This window comes from Aquarana catesbeiana, linkage group LG01 (assembly GCF_042186555.1).
Source record: "Aquarana catesbeiana isolate 2022-GZ linkage group LG01, ASM4218655v1, whole genome shotgun sequence".
Taxonomy (NCBI): Eukaryota; Metazoa; Chordata; class Amphibia; order Anura; family Ranidae; genus Aquarana; species Aquarana catesbeiana.
The window spans coordinates 528,315,352-528,329,457 of record NC_133324.1 but is presented as its reverse complement, the minus strand read 5'-3'; the positions used below and the strand labels follow the sequence as shown (position 1 = coordinate 528,329,457).

Below are 14,106 nucleotides of genomic sequence, written 5' to 3'. Positions count from 1 at the left end.
TTTTTATATATATGTATTATCCATATATGTTGCATTTCAGGTGTTTACTACTACACTGTATATTTATTATACATTATGCACTTTATATATATAAATGCACTTTATATGTTTTTTACTATATATATATATATATAATATTCTTTTTTTTTTTTTTACAGCACTACACATGCACATCTATCCAGGAGCTCTATATTTTTTAAATATTGGTATTCTACCACATTTTCTCCTGGATATTTGTGTGCCTCCTATACTTAATCACACTTGTTTGCTATTTAACTAATTAACTCCATTTAATCAATTAATTCTAATCGATCACATAATTGATCACATGGCTCATGATACACTAGTATATATTTGTGGCAAAACTTTGTGGTTATGTAGCTATGACTAAGCACTGTTGAGTGTGAAACAGGTCAGTTATCTATCCTGTTTATCCTGTATCCTGCTGTGGTTTGAACTTTTGTTATTTTATACAATAAAGGCTTTTCTATTGGATCGCGGCTGTCCAGATCCTCCTTCTTCTAATTGCTATATGCTTAGCCTGCACCTGCTGCTTCTACCTTGAGGAGAGTGTCATTCTCAAACACACCCACCTGGAGCGGTGATCCCTTCTCCCCTTTGTTTCTTATGAACTTTGAACCCTTTGCTCCTCCAATAAAATTCCTGGGTAAAGGGGTTGTAAAGTCCCATGGTTTTTCACCTTTATGCATTAAGGATATGCTTAGCCTGCACCTGCTGCTTCTAACTTGAGGAGAGTGCCATTCTCAAACACACCCACCTGGAGCGGTGATCCCTTCTCCCCTTTGTTTCTTATGAACTTTGAACCCTTTGCTCCTCCAATGAAATTCCTGGTTAAAGTCTCATGGTTTTTCACCCTAATGCATTCTATGCATTAAGGTAAAAAATCTTCTTTGCAACAGCTGCCCCCAGAGCCCCCCCTTTTTCTTACCGGAGCTCATCCGTTCCAGTGAGGTGCACGAGCCCAGTGGCTCTAGCCGCTGTCTCTGTCCTCATTGGATAAATTGATAGCAGCGGGAGCCATAGGCGTAATGCGAGATCGGGGGGCGGGGCTGAGTCCTGTTGTCTGTGTCAATGGATGCAGCAGCAGGACTCGTGTGCCCCCGTGGAAAGTGGCTCTCCGTGGGGGCACCCGATGAAGAGGAGGAGCCAGGTGCACCAACGGGGCAACCCAGAAGAGGAGGATCGGGGCCGCTCTGTGCAAAACCCTTGCACAGAGCCAGAAAAGGTAACATGTTTGTTATTTTTATTTAAAAAAATGCGAACCTTTACAACCACTTTAAGGAAGTCTCTGCACTTCCTGTTTGCCAGATGTTTGTGCTCTCTCCAGCCAATGTCTTGCTCTTGTCACTCCTGCTGCTGTCCGTATCTTCACTACCATTCATTACCAACCTTTGGTCTGTACCTCGACTACACTTCTGCTTAATCCCAACCTGCAATCACTTGTTACCGACCTTGGGCTTGCTTACCGACTGTGCTTATGCTTGATCCCTACATACTATATCTGCTACCGGAGCCCAGATTCCTCACCTCCTGGTGGGGTGATCCTGAGGACCATGACATGGTGCTAACAGGCAGTAAAACCCATCTCCACCATCAGGAGCTCTGGTGAACATCAGTTAGTACTTAGACCCCGCACTTTGGGTGAGCCTGCATGATCCTGCCTGTTCACTTATCTAACTGGTCAGTGGGAGCCTCTACTGCTATAGCTACTGGTCTCCGAGCCTGACTGCATACCATGACATTATGTCTTGCTTTAACCAATGCAAATCCCTTCTTGCCTACCTTTATGCAGGCTACCATCCCTTCAGTCTTTCATGAATGCTGCTGCCAGACTCATCCACCTATCCAACTGCTCAGTGTCTGCCAACCCTCCACTGTTTGGCAATTCTTCCTCACCCAATGCACACAATTTAAAATACCATCTACAACATACAAAGACATCCACAACTCTGCACAAGCCACTGTAAATCACCAGCCTCAGCCCCAAATATCTCCCAAACATCTTCTTTGCTTCTCCCAAGACCTCCTGTTCTGTAGACTACCTGTTTATTCGTCACCTCCTCTCATGCCCGTCTCCAGGGCCACGCCTTTCTTCTGGAACCCCCTACCTCAATCCATCCAGCTACAGTATCGCCTACTCTGCCTTCAGGTGATCCTTGAAAACTCACTCATCTCTTTAGGGAAGCCATTTCCTTTTGTATAACTTGCCTCTCCCTTTAGATTGTAATCTCTCATGCGCAGGGTCCTCCTTATCCTCTTGTATTAAATTGTATTGTAACTGTACTTTTTCCCTTTATTTTGTAGAACGCTGTGCGAACTGTAAACGCTATAAATCTTTAATAACATCTTGTAAACAACCAGGAAAATTAAAGTGGTTGTAAAGGCAAAGGCATTAGTCTTTATCTTAATGTATTCTATGCATTGATAAAAAACCTTGTGTGCAGCAGCCCCCTAATACTTACCTGAGCCCCATTTCGATCCAGCGGTGTTACACGAGAGACTCGGCTGTACAGGAAACTCCCTCCTCATTGGCTGAGACAACAGCGAAGCGCTATTGGCTCCTGCTGCTGTCAAAGTTAGTGAGCCAATGAGGAGAAAGTGGGGGTCCAGGCTGCGGCTCTGGGTCTGAATTGACACAAGGAGCTGTGGCTTAGGTACCCCCATAGCAAGCTGCTTGCTGTGGGAGCACTCAACAGGAGGGCGGGGCCAGGAGCGCCGAAGAGGGACCCGAGAAGAGGGGGATCTGGAACGCTCTGTGCAAAACCACTGTGCATAGCAGATAAGCATAACATTATTTTTCAACAAAAAACTCAAATGTGGCTTAAGCATTTGGTTAGGGCTGAAAATTATTCCCTTTCTTTCTATGTATTGAAGATTGCAAACAGAAAAAATGTGGTGCCTTGTGTAGAAAAAGGTAAGCCAAATTAACAGTCAACATTTTTATTGAAAAAAATCTGAATTTATCATAAAAACAGTATCCCAGCACATAAAAATCAAAACATTTACATTTCTGTGAGCTAAATAAAACAAACACTGGGGACATCTTCAGAAAATAATGATCCTTTATCTTTTATTTATGGTATAAATAAAAAGTGATCAGACAAAATATATTCCCAGGTCACAACACATCTATCTTCTGTATCGATATCTCTTGAAATGAAACCACAACTGAAAAATACCATTTGAAAACTGGCAGCGAAAACCATGTCGATGAGAATACTCCCACTCACGATTTACTATTTTGAATGCAATGTCCTCATAAGGAGGCCCTGCATGAAACCTTAGAATTGCAAAGTCCTTATTGTCTTGGCAAGCCTCAAGGAAATATTCAGGAGTTGACCTTTTATCAATCAAATCTGGATAAAAAATATTAAATTTGTAGCCCTGCACAATCTTTGGAGGAGGATTGTCAAAATCATAGTGGGTCTGGTTGTATTTATTCCACTCAAAGCCAGTGTGTACACGATTAAAGAACCGAGGTTTACGAGGCCTGTATTTATCTGCCCATAGATAGGCTTTGCTTGTAACTGGAATTTCCACACTGAATCGAGCTTCATCACCATCCATTCCTTCTTTTGCCTTTCGAATAAAGATGTCTTCAGCACTCTCACTAGCATCACCTGAAAATGTCAACATTTCTACAGTTACTAAAAATCTGTACTGGAAACTAAAACACCGTTGTAAATATATTCTCAGTCGCAAAACATTTACTATAAACACGGACAATAATCCTATGGTTTATCCACAAAAAATTGCAAAGGTAGATTACAAATGCACTGTATATGTAAATACAATTACCCATGCATCAAATAAACTTTCCATTTAACTTATTGAGGGCAGACATTGTTACATTCCTTTCCTGTGCAGGCAATTTTTCATTTTTCAGCTCTGTGATGGTTTGACTAACAATTATGCCATCATGCAAGCTAGAGCTAAAACAACTAATCGGCATAATCGATTATAAAAATAGTTGTAAACTATATTCATTATCGATTAGTTGGCCTGCATACAGAATGCATTATTTGTTTACATATCAGGAAATAAAGTGCAACACACATACAGCTTAGTACACTTCCATATGTCAGGAAGTGCCTGAGAACCTGTGAATGTGAATGTGTGAGCAATTCCGCAGGGGACATGTAGTCCTGGGCAGGAGAAAAGTTATTTAAAGTGATTCTAAAGGCAAACCTTCTGTGACCAGCTACCCCTCTAGCCCCCCCTTCAGTATACTTACCTGATCCTGATCTAGCCCTGTGCCCAATAGCAGCAGCATTGCTCCCCCCCCCCCTCACAGGACTCAGCCATTGGCCCCTGCTGCTGTCAATCACAGCCTGTGAGGAGGGAACAGAAGGCAGGGCCAAAACCCACCGTGTGTGTAAACAGAAGCAAACAGTGCGGCCCCAGAAGATGAGGATCTTAGTGGGGGGGGGGCTTAGTGATATATACCAGACGGAACTTTAGAAGAAGATTTTTTACCTTAAACACTTTTAAAGGTAAAAAACCTTCTTGGTGCAGCTTTATCCTGAGTTCCCCCTTATACTTGCCTCAGCCCCATACCCAGCGATGTGCATGAGAGCAGTTTCTCTTGGGTCTCTTTCTCTCCTCGTTGACAGACAGCAGTGGGAGCCATTGGTTTCTGCTGCCAATCACAGCCAATGAGGAGTCAGCGGGGGGTGGGGCTGAGCTACACTCTGTATGTGGATTGGCAATTTTAATTCACAGGAGCACGGCTCGGGAGCGAGTCTGCTCGAGTGCCCCATAGCAAGAGATTTGCTATGGGGCCGCTCAGCAGGGGGGGAGGGGTCAGGACCACGGGAGGGTGACCCAAAAAGAAGAGGATCAGGCTTGCTCTGTGCAAAAACCATTGCATAGAGCAGGTAAGTATAACATGTTTATTTTTGTTTTAATTTTAACCTTTAGAGGAACTGCAGTCTGCTCACATAATTTGTAATAAAAAAAATCTTTGCTATTCTGAAGCTTCCCTCCAACCACTTATCATATTATTTTATATATACTTTGGTTCTGTACCAAATATGCTGCAGAAATCTCCCTTCACTAAGTCTGGCTCAAGCCATTTTAACTGTGGGCAGCTGAAGCTGCTGTCTGTTCACTTCCTGGATTTACACAGACACACACAAATACAGACAGACACACTCACACCACTGCTTGCCTGCACATTTCACCCCTCGATCAATACACATGGATCTCTGCAGTCTCCTCCTATCTCCACCCTCATCCAGCCCCCTCCAGCTCGCCTTGGTTCTTCTATGACTCATCCCTCCTCCACTCTCCTTCCCCCCCTCCCTTGCTGGCAAACACTCACGAGAGAGAGAGATGTGCATGTCGTCATTAGCCTAGGTAAATTACCAGAGGAAGTGGGCTGTATAAGGTATTTACTGACAGAAAAAAAATGTTTTACTATCCAAAGTTAATACAAGGGCAGAAGATTTAATATATATATTAGGGGTGCTGAAATTAATTGTTGCATCGCGATTCGGGTGTCCCCGATGCGGCATCGATGCATAAGGACCGGAAAATCGATGTCTGGTGACGTCATGACGACTAGCCCCGCCCCTCGCTCGGAGCGTATTTTTAAAATGACTTTCTTTTAATAAATGTTGTGCTACTATGGATGATGTGCCCCCGCTGTATGTGCTTTTTAAAAAACTATGTCACTTCATACCGAATTTCCCCGTAGTACATACGATCCAGGCTCATGTGACTCCCGGCCTGTCCCGCCCCTCTCTGCTCTCCTCTTCCGTCTCCTGAGTCCTGACGTCAGCGGGGAATTCTCAGTCCCGCCTGCCTCTTTCTGATACGATAACTATAGTCAGCGGGTGGGACTGAGAATTCCCCGCTGACGTCAGGACTCAGGAGACACATGAGAGGAGAGGGGCGGGACTGAGAATTCCCCGCTGAAGTCAGGACTCAGGAGACACGTGAGAGGAGAGCGGAGAGGAGAGCGGAGAGGGGCGGGATGGGCCGGGAGTTACATGAGCGTATCGTACTACGGGGAAATTCGGTATGAAGTGACAGTTTTTTAAAAAGCACATACAGCGGGGGCACATCATCCATAATAGCATTTATTAAACGAAAGTAACTTTGAAAACACTAACCGTACACCTCTCGCTCCATGCTGACAGGTCCCTGGCTATCCTGTGCACAATCCACTCCTAGTGTGCTGGAGGGTGCAAACAGGAATGCCAAGGAACTGTCAGCACCAGTGGTGGCCCGTGCATTGTGGTGGGGGGGTGGATAGTGATGGCTGCATTTAATGGGCACAGGTGGCTGCGTTTGACGGGCAAAGGTGGCTGCGTTTGACGGGCAAAGGTGGCTGCGTTTGACGGGCAAAGGTGGCTGCGTTTGATGGGCACCAGCTGCCACTGGTCAGCACAGAGACAGTACAGGGAACTTCACAGAGCTGTTTGCCATCTGTGGATTCTATCCCTTCTGACCTCCCAGCAGCCGTGTGTGTGTGAATCTCTGTACCCTGTAGTGCACCGGATTAGTGCACTTTCTAAGGGAGTGAGGTTATTTTTAATTCAAAGCAGAGTTCCAGTCAATTTTTTGTTTTTTAAAAGTCAGCAGCTACAAAAAAAGTGCATCTTCTGACTTTTAATAAAAAGACACTCACCTGTCCCACAATCCAGCGACGTGGCCACCCAAACCCTCCCTTCTCTCCCCCGCCTGTCCACGGTGCTGGCAATACTACTGTGGGTAAACCGGCTGTGACAGCTTGCAGCTTCACAGCTGGGTGCACTTGTCTCACTGCGCTGTCCTGCATAGCCGGGCAATCTTTTGAGAACTGTGATGTGTCCCAGAAGATTGCAGGGTGGAAGGGCCGCCTAGGCGGTCCAAGAGGAAGTGGGAGCTCATAAGTATTTGTGATGCATCGCGGAATCGAATCGAATCGAATCGTTGACCAGATAATGTTAATCAAATCGAATTCTGAGACCAGTGAAGATGCGCACCCCTAATAAATATATATATATATATATATATATATATATATAAAGTTTGTAGAATTCACCTCTGTAACATCTCTAAGATTAGCCCCTTTTTAGCAAAGGTAAATTTATTGCAATCAAAATGTACTCGTCAGTTCACAATATATCTTACAGAGAGAAAAAAAGACATTAATGTAGTACAGATACAGAAATTATCTCACAGATGCCAGCATTGTCAGTAATTAATCATTCGAGGACCAAGTATCTAATAAAGTATACTAAATTATTTAGCAAATCACCAGGGGAGGAGATCTCTCACCCGAACCTGTGAGTTCTGAATGGGCATAGTAATAGCCGTTCCCCAAAAGAGGAGGGGGTAGGGACACAAAAGGAGGGGGGAGGGACGGGCAAAACAGGATCAAGAGGGAGGAAGGAGGGACCGGGAGGGGGGGGAGCCCATCAGGAATACTCACATATTCAGTATACATTTAACCCCTTCTGGATTAACCTAAGGATCTTGTCCCGGGCTGGGTGGAAGGACCTCCAGCAGGAGAGATCCCCAGGAGTCAATCCATGAGGACCATATTTTATCAAATTTATTCGGACAATTTCTGTTGATATACGGTATCTTGTATAGTGGCAAAACAGCATTTAGAGTATTTCTCCAGGTAGTGACGGTAGGCGGCGCACCCGACTTCCACCTCAGCATAATCTCCCTGCGGGCATAATACGTAGAGTATGCTATAAACAATTTTGTGTATTTCCCCATACCAGAGTCAGCCAACACATTTAACAATGCACGAGGGCACCTTGGCAACAGAGTTTCCGCTGCCTGGTTGATGTCTGCCAGAACTCGTTCCCAGAACTCGTGCAACAAAGGACACGACCATGTCATGTGTATGAAGGAGGCCTCCAGGTCTCCGCATCTTGGGCATGCCGGAGATATATCGGGATAAATAATAGCCAATCTGCGCGGCGTGTAGTAAGCCCTGTGCAGGAATTTTAGTTGCAGGAAACAGTCTCTAGCAGAGATCATGTTAGAAACATATGTAGAAATACATGTCTCCCATTCCTCTTCCTCAAGGGATGGCAAATCTCGCTTCCACTTCATAAATGTTTTAGTAAGTTTTGTGGGCCTAGAAGATGTTATATGAAAATAAATTGATGAGGGGTGCTGTCAAGATTTTTGTGGCTCCACAGGGTCCGACTCAAGGGTAATGCCCCCAGGAAACTGATGCCGAAATGCATGCCGAACCTGCAGGAATCGAAAAAACATCCAGTTGGGCAGTTCGTATTTTTCTTTTAGCTCCGGGAATGTCATCAGCCTACCCCCAACTACCAAATGTTTGAGTCCCACTATACCCTTAGCTGCCCAGACCTGTGGGTCCGGTACACTACGTAGATGAGGGAGATTGGGGTTACCCCAAAGAGGTGTATGAGGGGATATCTTACCTTCGGAGCGATAGCTCGCCCTAGCCCTATGCCAGACCGTAACGGTAGTGCGCATTAGGGTCGTCAAGTTTGGACAGGCCCTAATTCCCCGAAACACCAGGTTACTGAGCGCGGCATATGATCCTAATATCACAGCCTCCAAGGTTACTGCGGGATTATCTCTGGGTTGTGAGAACCACCATCTGGCCGAGATGGCTGCCCAATAGTATACCTGGAAATCCGGGAGAGCCAGCCCCCCTTGGCCCACCGTCAGCTGTAGTGTGGTTAGTGCCATTCTGGGCACTTTCCCCAACCACAAAAAGGAGTTGACTATGGCTTTTATTTTAGTAAAATAAGAGGCCGGGATCGGTATTGGGCTATTCCTAAACAGGTAGAGAAACTTTGGGAGGAAAACCATCTTAATTAAATTTACTCTCCCCACTGGCGTCAGAGGGAGCGACCGCCAATCTGCGCACTTCTTTGAGAACTGCGCCAGTAAGGAGTTTAGGTTAAGATCCATATACTTGGCCACCGGTCCCCCAAGATGAATCCCCAGATACTTAAATTTGTCAACCCATACTAAGTGACTCTGAATGGGTGGTCTAGGCCTGGCAGGATTCAAAGCCACTGGCAGTGAGGAGGAGACATCGTTCAAGTACAGAATAGTATCATCTGCATACAAGGATATCTTCTCCTCCACCACCCCCATTTGGATACCCCTAATCGCAGATTCTGCTTGAATCCTTGATGCCAGGGCAAACAGCCCAGGCGACAGCGGACACCCCTGCCTGGTACCCCTGCATAGTGAGAATCCCCTCGAGAGTGAATTATTGGTTCGCACTTTGGCTCTGGGTGAGGCATACATCAGGCGTAGCCGCCCAATAAATGTGGGCCCAAACCCGAATTTCCTGAGGACAGCCCAGAGGTATTCCCATTCAACTAAATCGAACGCTTTTTCGGCGTCTAAGGACACCACTACCCCTGGGCTGTCCCCCGATGCAACATCTAAGTGTGTCAGAAGTCTGCGTATGTTTATGTCTGTCCCTCTGCCCGGCATAAACCCCGACTGGTCTGGGTGGATCAGAGCTGTGATTACTGAATTTAGGCGACCGCCCAAGGCTTTGGCAAGTATTTTTAGGTCCACATTTAAAAGCGAGATTGGTCGGTAGGAGGAACACAGTTCAGGATCTTTGCCAGGCTTAGGGAGGACAACAATCACTGCCTCCGACATAGAAGGGGGGAGGGTACCACTCTCAAGGGTTTTCAGCAGTACTTCCCGATATATGGGCAAGATATCATCTGCGTACTGCTTGTAGAATTCCGCCGGGTAACCTTCCGGTCCCGGCGTCTTCCCACCCTGCAAGGATTTAACCGCCAGTTGGAGTTCTTTGAGAGTGATAGGACTATCCAGTCTCTCCCTGGTAGCTTCAGTAAGGCATGGTAAATTTACCCCCTCCAGATACGCCTGCAGTTCAGGTTCAGTGAACCGCACTTTAGAGCTATAGAGTTCCTGATAATAGGCTGCAAATTGTTTGTTTATTTGGGAGGGATCCGTTAGGACTTCCCCGTCAGGAGACCGGATACGGGATATGGATACTGGAGAGGAGTACTCCCTGGACAACCAAGCCAATAGGCGACCACTCCTCTCCCCCTGTTCAAAGATCCTCTGACTCTGGTGCAGTAGGTATAGTTTTGTGATAGACGTACGTAGGAGAGAGACGTCTCTCAGAGCTTCCTGTAAGGATGCATACGCCTGAGAGGTAAGGTCTCTAACATAGGCAGCCTCCAACCCACCAGCTCTAGCCTCCGCCCCTCTCAAGTTCCCTACGGGCACCTTTACCAACATTTCCAATGTGTTCCCTGAATTTACCTCTCATACAAACCTTAAATGCATCCCAGACTACAGGAACAGGGATAGATCTATCCCAGGTGTTCCAAAATTCTTTCATATCAGCCCTGCCAGGGACATCCACCGTCGAGTCAGAAAGCCAAAATCTGGAAAGTCGCCATAAACCCTCTGAAGCATGGTTTGTCAGTTCAAGCTGCAGGGAGACCGGGGCATGATCCGAAATCCCTCTAGGGAGGATAGTAATGTCTTTTATCCTAGACAGGACCATTCCCCCAGAGTAAACCAGGACTATCCTAGAAAAAGTTTTGTAAGTGGCTGAGTGGCAGGTAAAGGCCTGCAGCCGGGGGTGTCTCCACCGCCAGACATCGGTAAGATTAAATGCGTCTGCCCATGCCTTAAGGTCAGACGCAGAGCCAGATGATCGAGACATTCTATCTATCTCAGGGTCCGGGACCATGCTAAAGTCTCCCAACAGCAGAACATTGTCAGTGGCATATTGTGAAACTTTGGAGACCAGCTGGTATAGGAAAGAAATTGGAGCAGGGGGGGGAATAAAGCCCTACCACTACCAGCTCCAGGTTCATTATAAGTGCATGAATAATTATGTATCGCCCACCGGGGTCTACAGCTAGTGCTAACAATCGGAAGGGGAGGGACTTGCGTACCAGCACACTCACCCCTCTTGCCAGGTTGGAATAAGTGGAATGATACGCGTGGCTCACCCACGGTCTACGAAGGCTCATCATTTTCCCTCCCATCAAATGGGTCTCTTGGAGTATGCATATATGGGGGGACTGTCTCTGCAAAAACTGGAACACCAATGATCGTTTGATTTTAGAATTCAGACCCCTGGTGTTCCACAATACATTTTTACACATAGACATTGATCCACCCTAGCTCACTGAAAGTAGGAAGAGACCCCACCGCTGCCAGTGAACCGCCCACCGCCACACTATTCTTGCCGTCCTGCAAAACCTTCTCAGCATGTAATATCCAGTATGAAATACACTGATTAAACTGACTTCTATTTGTAGACTTGTGTACAAACCAAACAAAGGACCCAAATTTTAGGTCTTGTATTGCTCTGGCTTTTTTTAGTACCATGTCCCTGTCTTTAAAATGCAGCAGTTTGAAAATAAATGTGCGAGGGGGAGAACCCTGCGGTCCCCGCGTTGCCGGCATAAGGTGAGCCCTTTCAACAGTAAAGAAGGGAGAGAATCGCGCCCCAGGGAGTAGATCTTTGAGGAGATGCTCCATGAAGGCGGTGGGCCCTCCGGGAGGCCGATGATCCGATGTAATAACACCTGTTCCGGTTCTCAGCATCCTCTGCCCGGTTTTCCAGGGCCCTCACCCTCGCCTTCAATGTGTCTCCAGAGTGGTCCCGCACCGTATCTTCTGTTCCTGAGACCTGCTGCTCCACCTCCACCATGCGGCCGCGGAAGGAGTCAAGGTCTCTGCAGATAAAGTCCACATTGGTCTGGACGTGATCTATTTTATCCATCAGGGCGGCCTGTCCTGTGGCAATCGTTTGCATAGCTGCTGCCAGGTCGGCGGCCGTGGCTGAAGGAGAATCTGTTACCTCTGTCTGGGAATCCATGTGCGTTGCAATGGCGGCCTGGCTCCTTGTCTTAGTTCCGTCTGAGTGCGCCGCTGCTGACTTGGATCTTCTAGTTTTGCCGCTGGGCATGACCCGGAGTCACCACCGAGCACTTGAGCATCCGCCCCACACAATTACAGCACTGGCACCGGGATTATAGAAGGATAAGTGAACGGACTCCAGGAGCTCTGTTACTGAGCGTCCTCCCCCATTGCCATCCTGGACACACCCCCGATTCACCCCTTTTTAACAAATGAAAGCACCAAGCTCCTCATTCACTCCCCTGTTATCTTTCACCTTGACTATTGCAACTCCCTTCTCATTGGCCTGCCTCTCCATAGGCTATCCCCTCTTCAGTCTATCATGAATGCTGCTGCCAGACTTATCCACCTTACCAACCGCTCAGTGTCTTTCAACCCTCTCCTCCAATCCCTAAACTGGCTCCCAATCACCCAGCGAATTAAATTCAAAATACTAACCACAACATACAAAGCCATTCACAACTCTGCCCCGAGCTACAACACCAATCTTGTCTTCAAATATCACCCAAAGTCCTCTCCGCTCTTCTCAAGACCTCCTACTCTCAAGCTCTCTTGTCTACTCCTCCCATGCTCATCTCCAGGATTTCTCCAGAGCCTCTCCCATCCTCTGGAACTCACTACCTCCACTGGTCTGGCTATCCCCTACTCTTGCTACCTTCAGGCGATCCCTGAAAACCCATCTCTTCGGGAAAGCCTATCATGTCTCCAACTATAAAAAAGGGGGGAGTTTGGGACTTTAAATGAGGCACATTATATGTACCTCCATCCCGAGTACGAGTACATAACCAAAAAAGGGGGGATGAGGGACTTTAAATGAGGCAATTGACTTGTGGAGGTAGAGTGGTTGGTAAACATTATTTATTCGTAACAATAATATAAAACAGATTAAAAAAAAAAGTATTTTCATATATCTGCACATATACATGGCATAAACGTAATAGATACAGTACATATATGTCAACTTGGCAGCACATAAGAGATAGTAGGTAATAATAGAGTATAATACAAGGTATTTCCTATTAACAGGCATTGGTAACCCATATGCAACAGAAGAGCTGTAAGATAGATGCACATACACATAAATTGTTACATACTACTCAATGAATTTTAAATGTATAAAAGATATATATGGGCCAGTGAATAGGTAGTAAGCCAGGCTTGACTGAGCACCCCATGGAAACTCGACGCGTTTCATGACTATCTGCCATTCATCAGGAGTTGGGTACAGAAGTAAACTGTAAATACAAATGGATATGCAATATTAATTAATATGTCCTACCCCTTTAAGGGGAGGTAAAACCTCATGGGGAGAAAGAAATCTATACTCACAGGTCGGCTATAACACTGTACTTGGCCGGCAGCGAGGAAGATGGGACCCCAAATGTTCATCTGTTCCAGAGCTGAGGCAAGGGACCCCACCCCAGCCAGGAAAACACCCACATGGCATGCTCGACTGCCACAACACATTCCACATGTTTGGGGAGGATTGCAAATATGCTGTTCTGGAAAAAATATATGTAAAAAAATGTGAAAAACTTATGTGAGAAAAATATAAAAGGTGAAAAAATGTGAAAAAAACATAAGTGTAAGTTAAAAAAAATATATATATGTGTATATTCTAATGAATGTTATGTGTGTATAAATATACATACACAATGGTACATGGGTGTATTAAATGTGTCAGAAAAAAAAAGGGAAGAAAAAAAGGGCTGAAAAAAGAAAAAATTGTGCATACCTTACGTATATGTGTATCCAGTGAATGGGCTGTGTGTGTTGCCTCCCTGGTGTCAAACACATAGTGGCTATAACACTGTACTTGGCTGGCAGCGAGGAAGATGGGACCCCAAATGGTTGTCTGTTCCAGAGCTGAGGCAAGGGACCCCACCCCAGCCAGGAAAACACCCACATGGCATGCTCGACTGCCACAACACATTCCACATGTGTGGGGAGGATTGCAAATATGGTGTTCTGGAAAAAATATATGTAAAAAAATGTGAAAAACATATGTGAGAAAAATATAAAAAAATGTGAAAAGTGAAAAAACATAAGTGTAAGTGAAAAAAAAAATATATATGATGATATGTGTATATTCTAATGAATGTTATGTGTGTATAAATATACATACACAATGGTACATGGGTGTATTAAATGTGTCAGAAAAAAAAAAGGGAAGAAAAAAGGGCTGAAAAAAGAAAAAATTGTGCATACCTTACGCATATG

General features: G+C 45.6%; 1 protein-coding gene across 1 annotated transcript in view; it reads right to left on the bottom strand.

Annotated features, from left to right (window-relative positions):
* Positions 1-2,945: 2,945 nt before the first annotated feature.
* Positions 2,946-14,106, bottom strand: part of CACTIN (cactin, spliceosome C complex subunit) — a 491,157-nt gene continuing 479,996 nt past the window's right edge. The window contains exon 10 of the mRNA XM_073594704.1: positions 2,946-3,641. Within this exon, the coding sequence (XP_073450805.1) occupies positions 3,151-3,641 (491 nt within the window). The 3' untranslated portion in view covers positions 2,946-3,150. The remainder of the gene's footprint in view (positions 3,642-14,106) is intronic.